The sequence below is a fragment of the Syngnathus acus genome, chromosome 13 (assembly GCF_901709675.1).
Source record: "Syngnathus acus chromosome 13, fSynAcu1.2, whole genome shotgun sequence".
In the NCBI taxonomy this organism is placed as follows: domain Eukaryota; kingdom Metazoa; phylum Chordata; class Actinopteri; order Syngnathiformes; family Syngnathidae; genus Syngnathus; species Syngnathus acus.
The window spans coordinates 16,986,498-17,002,332 of NC_051098.1; the positions used below are offsets into that span (position 1 = coordinate 16,986,498).

Genomic DNA, 15,835 nt, shown 5'->3' on the forward strand with positions numbered 1-15,835 from the left:
GACTTATTCTATGCCATTATTATGCTTCCAAGATTTATTGGGGGGGGGGGGGGAACTTGAAAAATACAGCTAATCTCGTCAAATTGTGACTATCCTCCAAAAATTCTCGTCCTTCTCTGATTTTCTTTTGTGGTGCCGTAACACACAAGAATGTTATGATCACCTAACGTTTACACATGTTGAGTGATGGAGCTAAAATGTGTTTTTGTGTTCTTCAGTGGGGGAAGAATTCAAGCTGCAGCCGTGGTGGATGAATCAAAAACGCTGACTCAGCTGGGATGATGATGACGACGACGACGCTGACTCTGTCATGGCCGTCTGTCGTCACGACGACGCTGTCTCCACGTAAGGTGAGCCATCTTGTAGTCGGTCGCCTTGACGACCGTCTGGCTTTGTTGCCGATCAACCCGGGAGCCGACCCGAGCGTATTTTGGATGATATGGAATGCAGTGCTTTAGTGAGGGTCGTTACAAGGGATAACACAAATGCCTGTAGCTTTTGTCTTGTCTGTGTAACATGCAAGATAACACGCACAGTCAGTAGGGGGTTTTTCTTCAACTAATGTTTGTCAGACACTTAAGTGCACCATTGTCTGTCAATGGGAGTCATGTGTTTGTGTGTGTGTGTGTGTGTGCGTGTGCGTGTGTGTGGAGAGTGTACACACTCACGCATCCCCAAAGTCGGTCCATGTTTTGTCAGTCAGACACTTGGGAGCAAGCTTTTGTGTGTGTGTGTGTGTGTGTGTCTGCTTTGTGTTGTGAGTCAGCTCAAAGGCGAGACACGGCGCCATTTACGGCGAAGATGTCAGCAAATCTCCAAAGATGAGAAACATTCCTGCTTGCCTTTTTGCGCAGCTGCTCATGACTTTTCCTTTGCTTGCGAGCAGCTGGCGTTTCTCTCTCTCTCTCTCGCTCTCTCTGCCGCTCAGACTCTTCCTCCCTTACTCCTCCCTCCCTCCCTCCCTCCCTCCGTCCGTCCCTCCCTCCGTCCGTCCCTCCCTCCCTCCCTCCCTCCCTCCCTCCTCGCCCCCGGCTCGCTCAGTCAGAGCGGATCTGAGCCGCCGTGCAGGGCGCCCGCGCGGACTTCCCGGGGCAGCCAGCGACTTGGGGCGATATGACGTCGCGCGCCGTGGAGGCTTTTGGTTGTTTTTTGAGCGTTGACGCCTGTGAGGGCCATTAAATCGTGTGCGGAGGTGGGAAGGTTGCGGAGGCCGGGAAGCGTCGTCCGGAAGGCAGGTGAGGCTCCCAATGCAGCCGCAAGCGCATGAAGCCGCACTGTGGTCACGGCCTCGGTGCGCTCCTTTCGTCGCGCATACTTTGGTGAAGCCGCCCGCCCGCCGTTTGTTGGCGACCAGACGTGGCTGCGGTTGGCCTGCAGGGGGCGGCAGCGAGGATGCGAGCAGGTCACTCGGCACGATTTCGGGCCGCAGATGATGAGGAGGAAAGTTAACGTATCAGATATTTGTGAGCGTTTGCAACTTTAGCATGCGAGCGAGCGAGTGAGCGAGCAAGCGTGTGTACGTATGTCATGGTGTTGTTTTGGGCACAATGGAAGCAGCAGGCCAACAGCAGTGCTGTGCTGCTGCTCTTGCGCAGCTTGCTGGCTGGCTGACTGGCCGGCTGGCCGGCCGGCCGGCAGGCTGGCTGTCACCAGCGAGCTTGAGACACGTTGTGATCTTCTGAGTCATGTGATCAAAGTTTTCTAACGGACTGTCCATCAAGACCCGGTCTAAGGTCCGCTGGGTTGCATTTGCAGTGCAAGAGCACGGCGGCCCGGCGCTTGCATGCCGGGAGCCGGGCCGAGCCGAGCTGAGCTGAGCGCTTGCTGCGTTTGCTCCCCCCGATCCGTACAGATCTTCCAATGGCAGATCTGGAAACCATTTTGTCTTTCTTTTTCCCCCGCTCTTTTGTTCTCCAAAAGTTTTATTGATGGTACCTGTGCACTTCTGAGAGACCATTTTGGGCTGAGATTGTTGTTATTGTTGCTGGCACTTTGCTGCTCTTGGCGCGTGTGTTCTGTCGGGGGCACAGCCAATCACAAGCGCCGAAAAATCTGCTCAGAAGAGCGACTTTGGCTCTCGCTAGACGACTTTGCTTTGCCTGCTGTCACCAGAGCGGACGAGTGCAAATGGGCTCGACCCGTGTCAGCGTCAGTGGCCTGGCAGGAGGTCCACGTGCACACGATGGCACCAAGCGGCGCCGGCCTAAGCCTCACCCTGCCTGCGCCTGTCTCGTTGCTTCAGGTTGCTTCCCGTTCATCATCACATCATGCCTGAGGGTTGGCGTCGCGGGAGCTCCAGATCATCCGGCGGCACAGGTGAGCGCCTTTCCACCCCGATCGCCGTCTGTTGCTTTGGCTGGCCTCCGGAGCGGTCCGTCCATCGCGGGCCCATTTGCCATTCGCTCTCTGGCATTTATTTGGTCATTCCGTCCGTCTGTCCATCCGTGTGAACCCGATTGAACTCGGGAGCGTATTTTGACGTAGTTTGCATTTTGTCTGAGGAATTTGCTCAGGCCGTGACATTTTTTTTCCCCGGACTGATTGTTGATTGTTGCGGTGGGGCACACGCAAATGTCACGCAGGTGCCAAGCGGCCGTCGTCGGCGTCGTCGCTGAGCGGCATGATGGGCAGGATGATGTCGTCGGGCGAGCGGGGCGCCTCCTCCTCCTCCTGCACGTCGGTCAACAGCGTCTGCTCCGACTGCGAGCGGCCGGCCTCGCTCTCGCTGTCGTCGTCCGCCTCCTCCGTATCGCTGCAGGACGCCTCGTCCTCGTCCTCCTCGTCCTCCTCGTCGCTCCCTTACGGCGCCGTGCCGGCCTACAAGGCCGCAGCCGACGGCGCCGCCGCCGCCGCCTCGGCGCCGCCTGAGAGGAACGGCTCCGACATCAGCCTGCACCTCACCCCGTTGGTGGCGGGCGCCGCCGCCGCCGTGCCCAGGCCGCTGTCCCGGCTGGAGAGGGTTGTCATGGAGATCGTGGAGACGGAGCAAGCCTACGTCAGGGACCTCAAGAGCATCGTGGAGGTGAGACAAGGGCCCGACCGACCAAATGAACATTTGGGCTCCGTGCTCGGAGTCGTTTGGGAGAAAGCGCAAGAGTTCAAAGAGTTGTTTGCGTTGTGCCCACCAGCGTCGATGGCGCTTCACGCTCATCACGTTAGCGCAACGCTACGACAGCCAAATTGGAAGCACACAGGATGCAAATCATCAAAAAAAACTTGGAACATACCAACACACACACACACACAACCTGCTTTAATAATGCTCAAAGTCTTCTGATAAGAAAGCCCAAATTCCTCAAGACCTGATTGTGCGCTGGTGTGCGCAGCCCCCCCCCCCTTTTTGTGGTCTGCTTGAAATCTGGATTTGATTGAAGCTACATGATGTCACGCTCGCTGGGAATTTGAACCAACTGCCATAGTAAGCCACTGAGTGTGTGTGTGAGTGAGTGAGTGAGTGAGTGAGTGAGTGAGTGAGTGAGTGAGTGAGTGAGTGAGTGAGTGAGTGAGTGAGTGAGTGTGTTTGCGGCAGTCCCCCAAAGTGGCGGCGATGGTGTGTGTGTGTCAGGCGTCTGAAGCGGATCCTCCCGGTTCCTCCGCTTTTCCGGTAACGGGGGGGGGGGGGCAAAGATGATGGCGCGCCAAAGTATGAAACAACGCGGGAGGATCGTGGCCAAGCCGGCTGAGCTCAGCGTGAGTGAGGGTCGGAGGAACGACGAGGCGCAGAGTGAACACGGCTCACGCTATTCAAACATCAGTGTGTGCGTGCGAGCCGGCGGGGTCACGTGACCTCACGCGTCCGCTGTCGCCTTCGGGCCGCAACTTGGCTCGGACTCGGCTGCGGCTCGCTCCGAATGGACCTACTAAAGTGAGCGAGCGCCACGCAGCGAGCGCATTGGGCCTCCTACTGATCGGCTCGTTTTGTTGCGCACAGGACTACCTGGGCTGCATCATCGACTGCGCCGCGCTTCCCGTCAACCCGGAGCAGGTCAGCGCTCTGTTCTGCAACATCGAGGACATCTACGAGTTCAACAGGTAAGCCGGCCGGCGCTGAGGAACGGTCCTCACTGACGGCCATAAGTTGGTCCCACATGGGTGCAAAGCGGCCTCACGTTGACGCTGTGTGCGGTTGAATGCTCGGCCGTCCCAAAATGGGAGGGGCTCGCTGGAATGCTTAAAAGTGCGTGCGTGATGTTTTGTCAGTCCAGTTAGAGGCCCGGTTTGCAGTGGGCCGGTTCCGCTCGAGCTGCTGCATATCGTTCTGAAATGACGGAGCAGAAGCGCTGCGGCGGCGCAGATGTTCCCCCCCAGCGAAAAATGTGCAAACGTGTTGAAAGCAGAAGAGGGTCACGCCGGGTTTTTGCATCTGACGTTGGACAAGATGGTGGAAAAAACGTCTTGTGGCAACGCTTTGGCGCTGACAGCAGATAAGATGGAAAGGCCGGCCGGAGCCAGGCAGGAGCGCGGCGGCCAAGCTGGCGCCGGCGGCTTTTCTTCGGGTTCCGCTCCCGCCGGGACACAAAGTTCCCGTCATAAAAAAAGGAAGGAGAGAAAGCTTTCAGCAGCATCTTCTTGTTTGTTCAAAATGCAGCCACGCTGAATTTCCCCCCCAAAATGTCTCATTTCAGTTGCTGAGAATTCTCTTTTTACGCTCAGTGCCAGCAAACACACACACACACACTCCCATAAATCACACACAGACAAAAGCACGCATGTGTGAGGCCAAACACACACACACACACACACACACAGTTTTCATTCCTTCCAGACTTCCTGCCTCTGCGTTCTCATGGGAAGTTTTCGTATGAGCCAGCAAAGGAGAATGTGCGTGTGTGTGTGCACGCGCGCATGCGCTCGCAGCTGTGTAATGAAGTTAAACTTAATGAATTGATGAGAGCACTGTACAAGCCAGCAGCTAACGAGCTTCAAGTAGAACCCCAGCCCCCCTACACACCTCACTTTGGCTTCCTGCTCAGGAAACAGTTTGACCTCATTTCTTGCTTTCCTTCCACATTGCGCATGCACACACACACTCACACACAGACACACACACACACACACACACACGCACGCACTGCCAGATGCCGGACGGCCAAAAGCATGCAGCGGCTGCGCGTACAACGTAATTTGAGCTGAAGGAATGTTTTGAGCATGCTCGGTCATCCCGTAACTTGCTTTTGTTTCCATGCTCTCTGATTGTGTCCATGAGATGCTTTCCTTTGTTTTCTTCTTCATATTGCGGTGCTGCGGCCGCAGCTCGCCTCGCCTCGCCTCATGTTGACTTGATGTGGACACGTACGTCTGGTGCATGTTGCAATGCGTAGCGTTGCTGCAGGAACTTGGAGCAGCATGATGCCCCCCCCTGCCCCCATACGCACACACTGTATACTTAAGCGAGTGCCGGCAGCCATTTTCATTTCTCCAAGGTTGCAATTTGTCTTCTTTTAGTCACGTAAATGATAAACTTGCGTCCCATCATTTTCTCGCTGGCGACGGCGTGGAGGAAGGTGGAGGCACGCACGCACGCACGCACACATGCTCACACGCTCACAGTCAAGTGTTGTGTAAGCTTTGCTGCACATTGTGAACGTTGACTTTCGGTGTGCCGGAGTTCAAATAGGTTTTGTCTCAGCTTCCGTTTTGCTTTCTTTGTGGTGTTCTGTTGATTTGCTTCTCCAAAACTGCATGGAGCAGCTTGCCTTTGGTTGGCTCCGCTCCACAGCGTGAGCCAGACCTTTCCAAAGTCCCGGCGTCCACCCTCCCCCTGAAAATGTCTTCTGGCGCCAGAAGAGGGAGCGCAAGGGGCAAGAGGGGGAGAATGAGGCGCGCTCGCCTCACGTGAATGACATGGTCACGTTTCCATGACAACATCTGCTCAAGTCTGAGTGCAGGGAGTCCGACCGACTCACTCGCTGCCTATCTGATTTGGGAGGAAGGTTCAGCGCCCCACCTTCAACTTGCTATGCATGAGTTGACCCATCCAAAAGAACCCAAGCCATGTGTAAAAAAACAAACAAACGTCGAGTTTGGGTCGGTGACTAACAACGCCGCCCCTCGCCTGTGTGACGAGGCCAGGCTATCTTCTCACCTGGTCTGGCATCTGTCTCTCTCCGCAGTGAACTGCTGGAGGATTTGGAGAGAAGCCGGCATGCCGCCGCCATCGCCGACTGCTTTGTGGAAAGGGTGAGAAGCAGGTGCCCCGTGTGTGTGCGTGCCTGCCTGCCTGCCTGCCTGCCTGCCTGCCTGCCTGCCTGCCTGCCTGCCTGCCTGCCTGCCTGCCTGCCTGCCTGCCTGCCTGCCTGCCTGCCTGCCTGCCTGCCTGCCTGCCTGCCTGCCTGCCTGCCTGCCTGCCTGCCTGCCTGCCTGCCTGCCTGCCTGCCTGCCTGCCTGCCTGCCTGCCTGCCTGCCTGCCTGCCTGCCTGCCTGCCTGCCTGCCTGCCTGCCTGCCTGCCTGCCTGCATGCGTGCACGCGTGTGCAACAGGAAGCAGGTCACAACCAGCAGGTCATTCACTCGCTCACACACACACACGTCACTTTGTTGAACTTCCACTGCTGAGGATCAGACCAACACCCTGTAAAAAGTCTTTGCTTGTATTGAGTGCGTGTGTGTGTGTGTGGCAGTGCTAGCAAAATGTCAGCGAGAGATAGACGTCAAGTCAAGAGCATATCTTGCTGACCCAATTTTGCCTTCACAGAGTGAAGGCTTTGACATCTACACGCTGTACTGCATGAACTACCCCAAGTGAGTACATCGTCCGTGTGTGTGTGTGTGTGTGGCTTGCGTAGTCTGGCAAACGGCCAGCAGGTCCACGTCATCTTCCATCCATTTTTCCAATGAAGGGGGGGAGTGACGTTGTTGAAGCCGGCTGCAACGTCATCCCTTCCCTTCTTCATCTAAGCCTTCACACCTTGCCTTAGTCTGGGATTGCTTGTGAAATGTGTGAGCTGATCAGGATTGTCTGAAGGTGTTGTGGTTGCATTTCAAGTCCATGTCCTTCTGCGCTCGGCTCTGGCATCCAGCCGTCTGCCGACGCCTTGCCCAAAAATCTCCTTTGTCCTCTTTCAAGGAACACAGTCTTAGTTGTGTGCTGCACTCACGCACAAGCGCACGCACATGCGCGCACACACACACACACACACACACACAGGCGCCTTGCTCGCTTCTTTGCTTCCTGCCTCAGTTAAGGAAAAAAACAAACCAGAAAGTAGGTCAGATGCTTTTGGTGATCCAAAGCAGAGGCAAAAAAAAAAAAAAATCCGGGCAGCATTTCAGGCCTGCTTGACTTCCTTGTCAACTGGAGCCGAGAAGAACAAATGTTTGGGGCTGCTTTTTTTTTTTCTTTTGTGGGTTTGGGGGGGGGGGGGTCATCAATCCAAAGCTGAGTGCTTCGGCTGTTGTTCTTCATAGCCAAAATTCATTCTTCTTCTTGAGAAAGCGCAACTATGTGGGGGGCTTCTTCCATTTGCAGCTCGGTGTCCGTTCTGAGGGAGTGCATGAAGAACGAAAGCCTGGTCCGCTTCTTCCACGAGCGACGCGCCACCCTCAAGCACTCGCTGCCGCTGGAGACGTACCTCCTGAAACCCGTGCAGCGCATCCTCAAGTATCACCTCCTCCTGCAGGTAACTCGTCAGACTTCCCCCTCGGCGGGTGACGCCGCGCCGAATGTCGCCCACCTTAGAACAAAGGATTGAAACTTTGCCAGCCTGAAAAGAAATGAATGCGAGCCGCACTGCCACCTACTGCCGTAGATGTGCAATTGCACGGCAAAGAGCGAATGCGCCTTTCCTGCCGCCCTCCCTCTCTCACATTTGCACCGGAGCGTCCCGTTGCGCAATTTGGCCCAAACGACCGGTACGTTTGCTGACGTTTGTCGCGCTCCCAGGAACTCGCCAAGCATTTGGACAAGAGCGACCCGGGCTACGAGGTGGTGGAGGACGCCATCATCACCATGACGGCGGTGGCCTGGTACATCAACGACATGAAGAGGAAGCAGGAGCACGCCGTCCGCTTGCAGGTGCGTGTGTGTGGGGGGGGGGGGGGGCTTTTTGGGCGACTCCAGCCCACAGAGCCAGCGCGTGTCCCCAGGAAATCGAGTCGCTGCTGGTGAACTGGAGCGGTCCCGACCTGAGCGGCTTTGGCGAGCTGGTTCTGGAAGGTTCCTTCAAGGTCCAGCGGGTGAAGAAGGAGCGCGCCTTCTTCCTGTTTGACAGGATGCTGCTGATCGCCAAGAAGCGTGCCGAGCGCTTTGTGTACAGCACGCACATCTTTGTGAGTGGTGCCAAAGAGCGAGCGAGCGCGCGAGCGGCAGTTCCCTCTCTTGCGCCGCCGCCACCGCCACTTGAGTTTGTCAATTGCCTTTTTTGCCCAGTGCTGCAACCTCCAGCTGGCGGACACTCTGAAGAACCCGCTGTGTTTCCGAGTGTCCGACCTGATGATTCCCAAACAGCAGCACGTTGTCCAGGTGAAGGAAGGTTCATTTCAAGTAGGGAGGCATCTCCAAACTTTGCCCAAAATGAGCCAGCGCGTACTTTTGCTGCACGTTGGGCTCAAAGCAGGATTGCTTTGGACTTTTGGTGGTGCGCCAAGAACACCCCAAAGCGTGCGTGTGTGCACGTGTGTGCGCTGGGCAAAGTTTTGGACTCTTTTGGAGCTGCTTCCTTCCTTCCTTCCTTCCTTCCTTCCTTCCTTCCTTCCTTCCTTCCTTCCTTCCTTCCTTCCTTCCTTCCTTCCTTCCTTCCTTCCTTCAACGCGTGTTGCTGGCTGCTCTTGTCTTCATTGTGTTTGTTCATTGTTGACTGCAGACCAAGAACATGGAGGAGAAGAGGCTGTGGGTTCACTACCTCAACAAACTCATCATCGAAAATCATCCGGCTTCTCTTCCGCACAAGGTTGGCTGGCGAGAAAGAACGAGCGCGTCCGTCGGTTGGCAAAAAGGATGGTTGCCCAAGCGCGCGAGTCGTTTTGTGCTGGCTTCTGCTGCCCCCTTCTGGTCATTATTGTAGTTACACCCTCGTGTTGTGAGCAAGCCAGGAAAAAAAGAAAAAAAAAGACGACGCCAGTGTAGACGTGGCCCAAGTAGGCCCGCATGCTCGTCCCGTCTCGTCTGGACTGAACTTGGTCAAAGTTGAGCTTCAACTACCGCCCGCCCCTCTTTCTCGAGAAGCATGAAAGAAATCAAAAGAGAGAATGTGAAAAGATCCAGATGCTCTCGCTCGTCTTTACCCACAATTTGCCATTGACGCATTGCGATTGTTGTGCTTTGCAGGCCAGGCAGGTCCTCGGAGACGACTTCTGTCAGTGTGAGTGAACGCGCGCGTGCGCGCAAGACGTCAGAACGGCTGGCGAGCCTTCAGCGGTTACTGCCAAATCCTTTGCCGACTCTGAAAGCTTTGCGCCTTGTCTGTCAGCAGCCCACCACTTTGAGCACGAGCGCCCCACAAAGCTTCCTTGGGCTTCACCGCGACCGGACGACGTTCCCGCTTATCACCGAGGACGACGGCGCTCAGGTCTGGAACTTGCACTGGCTCGTCCGTTTGCCGAAAGAGAAGTCAATTCCGTGGATGTTTTGCGTGACCTTGCAGAACCGCCCGCCATGCTCGCGCTGACGCCTGAAAAAAGCAGGAAGAGTTTGCCGCTGCTGCTGGAGGCAAATCTGCCCTACAGACGCACCAGGAGACAGTCCGGTAGGTACGCCCAAAGAGCAGGTTGGAGACGTTCACGTTCACTTTTCTCTCTCCAAATTTTAAGCCGGAGATCAAAAGTCCATTCTGAAAAGTACATGTTAAAGAGGCTCGGCAGGCGTCAAAGTCCACTTTGAAGGAACCTCTTTGACAATGTCACCAGATCTTCCAGGTCACAAAAAGTCAAGCAAACGTTTTTGTCTTTCAGCTCCAGCCAAGGACATCCGAGCGGCATTTCATCCTCACGGTGAGCAAATTCCTAATGGGCTCAATGCAAAGGTGCAACGTTTTGCCAAGTAGCTTTTCAATTGGTGCACATTGGCCAAAGCTGGCCCCGGGCGGCTCTCGCTCTGGGTTAGCCGCGGTGTTGCGCTAGCTAACATTCTTTTCCGCTCCGCACCGACCCGTCATCCTCACGTGACGTCTCCCGGCAGGCCCGAAGGTGAGACAACGTCCCCTTTGTTTGTTCAATCTGGTGAGCGTCAGCCCACGCATGTAGTGACCAGCCTTGTCCGTCCGTCCGTCCGTCTTTCCCAGCGAGCCGACAGCGAGGGTGAGCTGAAGCGGGCCCACGGTTTAAGCTCGGCGGCGGGAAGCGGCGGCACGCCGGACTCCTCTGTCCTCTGCCGGCCGGAGCGAGAGGTGAGCCTCATGTCGGAACTCAAGTCTGACTGTCCTTGACACACCTTGACTCTCATCTTGAGGAGGAGGAGGAGGAGGAGGATCTGGTAGCGCTCTGCGCTCCCCCCACTCTGTCCATCACAGAGGAGATCCTGGAGTTGATCAACCAAAGCCGAGCGAGGGAGGGACTGCTTTCTGCGGTGAGCCCACCTCGTGCTTGACGCGAGCCGGCGCCGAGCTCAACGGCCTTTGTGTTCTTCTCAGGAGGTGCTCCCGGATCAGCCCAGGGCCGAGTCGCCGCCACCTCGCCAAAGCGACTTCACCTGCCCGCTGCCCCCGCCGGCGCTCCGGGAGGAAGCGGAAACTTGCCAGAACGCCCAAGAGCAGAGCGCCGCCGGCGCTCCAAATGGAAGTGAGGTCCAAATGAGGGAGAGGCCGCAAAACGGGCTGCTGCCTTCAGCGGAAGAATTAGATGCAAACGCTGACGTCGGCAAAATATCAGAAGGCGAGCCACACAAAACAGAAAGTCCTCCCGGCGTCTCCATCCTGGAGCACGGCCAGGCGCGTGGTCAGGAGGAGGCGGGCCATTCCTCCGGCCAGCCGGATGACGGCCCCAGCGCAGAGCCCAAACCGGGCGCCGAGCGTGACAAGAGGATCATTGAAAAAATCAAAAGTTATTATGAGGCAGCGGCTGAGCTACAAGAGGAGGAAGATGGCGGAGAGGACGAAGACCAGACGTCTGGAAGGAGCAGCCCTTTTGCACCCAGTCCCACCGGACCGGTGAACCGTCCGCCCCCGCCTTTGCCAAATGACAACCAAGGGAACGAAGCTCTTCAAACGCAGAGCGCTCACCGTCTCCAGAGCGCTTCTCCCGCACTTGTGGAAGATTCTCGTCATGGAAATGTGGACGACGTGCATTCAAGCCCGGTGCTTTTGGAAGCCAAAGACAGAAATGGCGACGATGAGTCACCAATCCGGATGGAAGACCCTGACAATCCAAGCGAGGGTCCTGCCGATCTGCCCTCGAGCGGCCCCGATCCGGCCCAAAAGCAAATCCGGGCGGCCGGTGGAAACCAAGGAGCAGACCAAGATGACGGGCCATGGCCTCCACACAGTACACAACAAGAGAAGACAAGACAAGAAGAAGAAGAAGAAGGCAAGGAAAGTCCCAAAGAATCCTCAGGCGGTCACCCAGCGAGCCCGCCGTGTCTTCAAACGAGCTCCGCTCGGACCCGAGGCAAACATAAAGCCACCGGTAGTCCCGCGGCAGCGAGACGGGGTTGCCGACCGTCTCGGATGGTCTCCACCAAGCGGGCCTTGTTTGAGGGCACGCTCGCCGCCGCCGACATCACGGCAATCGGCTTATTTGAAGCCGACCCCTCGCTGGCGCACAACTCCGAGCGCATCCTGAGCAAAGTCCAAACTCTCGCCACTATGTACAGTCTCAAAGGCAGCGCCGCCAAGGTGCCCTTGCGGCAAAAAGCAGACAAAAGCCCAGCGCCTTCGCTCTCCGGACACACGAGGCCTCAGACCCAACGGAGGCCGGACGGGACGGATGACGCTCCGATCCGCGCCCAGGCCGGACCCAAATGCCACCGACGGAACCAATGGCAAAGATTGTGTCCGACCGAAGCCCGGGACGAGAGCAGCTCTGCTAAAGCGCAGATGTTGCGTGAGCGCCAGAAGCGCACCCAGCCCGACGGCAAGAACCGTGAGCGCGCCGCCGTGAGCCGGGAGGACCCGAGCGGCCCGGCCAAAAGGGATGGGGAAGAACCGAGCGCTCGGCGCTGCAGCCCGCTTCAAATGGATCCGAAAGAACCCAGCGGTACGCCATGCTTTACAAACGTTTTCTGGTCTGCCACGGCTATCCATATCCATGAGGCCCGTCTTCTCTGGTCTGGTAGGTGTGCTGAAAGCGGCGGCGCTGCCCGGCGGCCAAGAGGCAAACTCTGCCTGTCAACTCGACTGGCGAGGATTCAGCCTCTCCAGGCCCAGGGACTTCATCACGGCGCTAAACAAAGAACACAACCGCGGCGGACCGGATGAAGAACTCCAGTCCGTAAGATCAGCCAGAACGTGCCTCGGGTATGTGACACATCATCCGCTCCATCGGGTCTAGCTTTGCTCCTGAGGCCCGTGACCTTTTTCTCACGGCTGTGGTGTGTAGGTCAGAGCTGAGAGAAGACACGGCGGCGGCGGCGGCGCTGAAAGACTCCGGTCCGCCTCGGAAGCTTTCCCAGCTTCGGCAGCAGCAATCCAAACAGGATTCGGCAGCTGCGCCGCACCGGCCCGACCGTACGAGCAAAGGGGATTTGCCCGGCGTGGACAAATCCCAGAGTCCGTCAAATAGCCAGCCGCCAGGAACGTCTTTGCCAGACGCTCAGAAAGCTCCCCAGCAAACATTCCAGAGAGCGCCGCCAGAGGGACCCGCTCCGTCGTCATCCGGCCCGGAGCCGCACGTCCCTCCCACGTCTCGTGAGCGTCTGGCGGGATTGCCGACGGACTTAGCCCATACCGGCGAGGTCCGTTTCGGCGCCGGGTAAGTCTGACCGTTTGTCAAGCAAAAGTCAATGGTGACAAATGGGAACGCAGGCAGCGGGCGGGGCCGGGCCGGGCCGGGCGGGGCGGGCCGGGCAGCCTGGTTTTGACAAACGTATCAACATTGTCTACTACAGGAAATCAGAGCAGCAGAATCCGGGACGGCCCAGCAGCCTGCCCCTCTTCTCGGCACACCGCTCTCCACCCCGAACCGCCTTCCGTCCGTCGGCGACGTCCAGTCCCGTCGTCCCTGACGAGGACTCCCGTCGCGCGACATCGCCCCCTGTCTCGTGGCGCGCTTCTGCCGTTAGCGCTTCTCCACCCTCGGCGGCGCAGCCCCGCCCGTCCGCCAGAGCGGTCACGTGCGTGTCACCTTTCGCCGTGATTCCGCCGTCTCGTTCCGCCCCCTTAGCAAAGAAAGACAAGACTTTGACGCCTGTCGGGAGTTCCTCCGAGAGGGCCGCTCCTCCCCAAAGTTTGTCCAAAGGAGCGGGACCTTCTTGCGCGCCGTCCGCACCCGCTTCCTCTCCTGCCGCATCTTTGTCGGCATTCACAAGATCCTTGGCCGCCTCCTGCATCAGTCAAACGTTGTCAAAAAAGAACAGCGGCGGCGGCGGCGGGCGGCCGGCGCCAAGCTCATCCCTGCAAAGTCCTCCCTCGGCAGCGCGCTCGCCGTCTTCCCGTCCGCCGTCCGGTTGGCGAGCGGCCTGTTTGGATGGGAACGGTGGCTATCCTCCATCCCCCCTCAGGTCGCCCTTTGCGGACTGCGCTTTTTCCTACCATTCGGCCAACTCTTCTTGTCCTTCCTCCCCGTTTCTGAGAGCGAGTCGGCACGGTGAATTTGGGAGTGAAAGCTGCTCTCCCGGCCCAGCCAAGGCGCAGTTGGCTAACACCGTCGACGGTCTCTCCTTTGGGTCGCACAATCGCATGGCGCGACCCTTTTGCGCAAGCGTGCAGTCCTCTCCGGCGGCGAGCCCGCCCCCTCCCTTCACACGCGTCTGCTCGCCCCCCCCTGCCTCTGCCAGGGCAAGCCAGCCCCCCCCGACTCCAGGCGCAGGTTCCCCAACCACCTTGGGTCTAACTCTGAAGATGGCTGACGCATGGTCCTCCTCACGCCCTCAAATGACGGGTGTGCCACTTTGGACTTGCAGTGTCACGCCGGCGCCCAAAGCCAGGAATCCCCAAGTTGGCTCCCTCACTCGCTCCTTGTCTTCTTGTTCCGCTCAGGAGAATGGGACTTTTTCCCGGACCGGGTCCCCTCACCCCGACAAAGCTCACGGCCTCCGCAGGTCAGACGGGTCCCCGAGCCCAGCCGGCCAAGCGCGTGGCTCCTGGGCCCAAGGCGGCCATGAGTCTGCTTTGAGCGGACGCTCACCGTCTTGCCCTCCAGAGTCACCAATCTCTTGTGACCTTGGTGGAGAGCATTGCAGCAGTCCGCCGTGGCTCCTCTGCACCTCCAGCAGCACCAGCCCCACCTGTCGCCTCAGCTCCCTCTCGCAGTCCACTACGGCGGCGCTGGCGACGGATTGGCCAGATGCAGAGTTGGAAGAAGGGAGCTGTCGGAGCCATTTGATTTGCGCCTACGTGGGCCCAGAGGCCAAGTGGGCCCGCGCCCTCCCATCCTCGCCTCCGGACGCTCCTCGGCAAACGTGCCGGGCCCGCTCGCCTCCGCGGGCCGCCGTCTGCGCGCCCTCTGCCCGCCGCGCGTCTGCTCAGAAGACCAGCTACGCCACCACCGTCAACTTGCAGATCGCCGGAAGTGGTCGGATCACTTCCTTCAGCACGGCCCACGTGAGCGTGAGCCAGACGCCACCGGCGGCGGGCGGACAAATTCCCACGGCCAGACGAGTCAGCGTGAACATTGTCGCTTCTGCGCTTCCTCACAACTGCAGCCAGCTGTGAAAAATTGAGCGCGCGCGCGACGGCTTTTTAGCCATGTGGAAAATGTGGACGGACGGCAAAAACCGGCACAGCGACTCGCCGTATTTTTCAAGCGGCTCTTCGCCACCTCTGGTTGAACCCGGAGAGGGAAGAAAGCAATCTTGGTGTAAACAAAGAAAAAAAAAGGTTGTCTGTCCGACAAATGCAGTGCTCAATCACACTTATGTTGTGTACCATCATAAAATTGGGATTATTTTGTGCTATTGCTAACCATCCATTTGTAGTCATTGTATTGTTTATTTATGAACTCTGAGATGGTAGGCACATTTGCGCTGGGGGGTCGGGGCTCAAATGTCAGCCTCCAATTTGTCAACATCTTTGTCATTCGGAGGAAATACAGCACAATTCACTCGTGCCTGGAATCGCTTTGACGGCGAAGGAATATTTCCAAAAGACTAAGTCGACTTCACATTTGAGTTTGCTGGCAATGACTGGAAAATGATCTGGAAGAAAATCTCCCCGGTGGCACCGTTATTGTGTTGCGCTTTTTCCTTGGCACCGTCGAACTCTTTCTTTGCAATAAAGTACGCGCCTCATTTCCCAGCGGAACCATCGGTCTCCATTCGATTGGATTCCCTCACGTGTGTAAAAACCAAAGCGCTTTTCCAATTCAAATGCGTTTTGGCTCGTGTGCATCTGGGGGTGAGTGGTGGCTTACAGCAGCGCCTTGCCATTCTTGTCATTTTGGATTCGCTTGTGCCGTTCAGCGCGGCTGCCAAGCTGAAGCTGGCTTCACGAAGCACCGCACCGAACGACATCGACAAGGTAGGACGCTTTATTTCTCGGCAATGATCCCGTGCTTAAAATGCTCTCCGCTCATACCCTCAACAATGGAGGGCATCGTCGCCTTGCTGGGCCACTGTGGCGAGTGCAGTCAGTACAGAACAGGAGGAGGCCTTTTGTTAGTCCAAATCTTCCTGAGCCATTTCATTTGTGGAGTCAGCTCGGTGGCTTGAAGGAGGGAAAGCACGCAGGCAGGATACGGAGTTTGATCTGGCCTTAGCTCTCTCTCTCTCTCTCTCTCTCCGTGCAGGGCTTGCTTTGCGCGGTGGGTGC

At 57.5% G+C, this 15,835-nt stretch overlaps 1 protein-coding gene across 5 annotated transcripts; it reads left to right on the plus strand.

Moving 5' to 3' along the window:
* The first annotated feature begins 1,017 nt into the window (after nt 1-1,017).
* Nucleotides 1,018-15,328, plus strand: plekhg2 (pleckstrin homology domain containing, family G (with RhoGef domain) member 2). 5 transcript variants are annotated; one of them, XM_037267379.1, is made up of 23 exons: nt 1,018-1,235; nt 2,243-2,316; nt 2,583-3,022; nt 3,932-4,032; nt 6,114-6,180; nt 6,694-6,740; nt 7,468-7,618; nt 7,882-8,013; nt 8,085-8,267; nt 8,368-8,460; nt 8,801-8,887; nt 9,265-9,298; nt 9,407-9,505; nt 9,581-9,682; nt 9,888-9,926; nt 10,114-10,121; nt 10,217-10,321; nt 10,381-10,501; nt 10,563-12,125; nt 12,205-12,385; nt 12,468-12,839; nt 12,976-14,136; nt 14,167-15,328. In XM_037267379.1, exons 2-23 carry the CDS (start codon nt 2,268-2,270, stop codon nt 14,738-14,740), a joined length of 5,709 nt encoding a protein of 1,902 aa, XP_037123274.1. In that variant the 5' UTR covers nt 1,018-1,235; nt 2,243-2,267; the 3' UTR covers nt 14,741-15,328. The 5 variants fall into 5 exon arrangements, with proteins under 5 accessions (XP_037123274.1, XP_037123272.1, XP_037123271.1 ...); XM_037267377.1 differs by having other exon boundaries at nt 10,381-10,500; nt 10,565-12,125; nt 12,976-15,328; XM_037267376.1 differs by having other exon boundaries at nt 10,384-10,501; nt 12,976-15,328.
* Nucleotides 15,329-15,835: the final 507 nt, after the last annotated feature.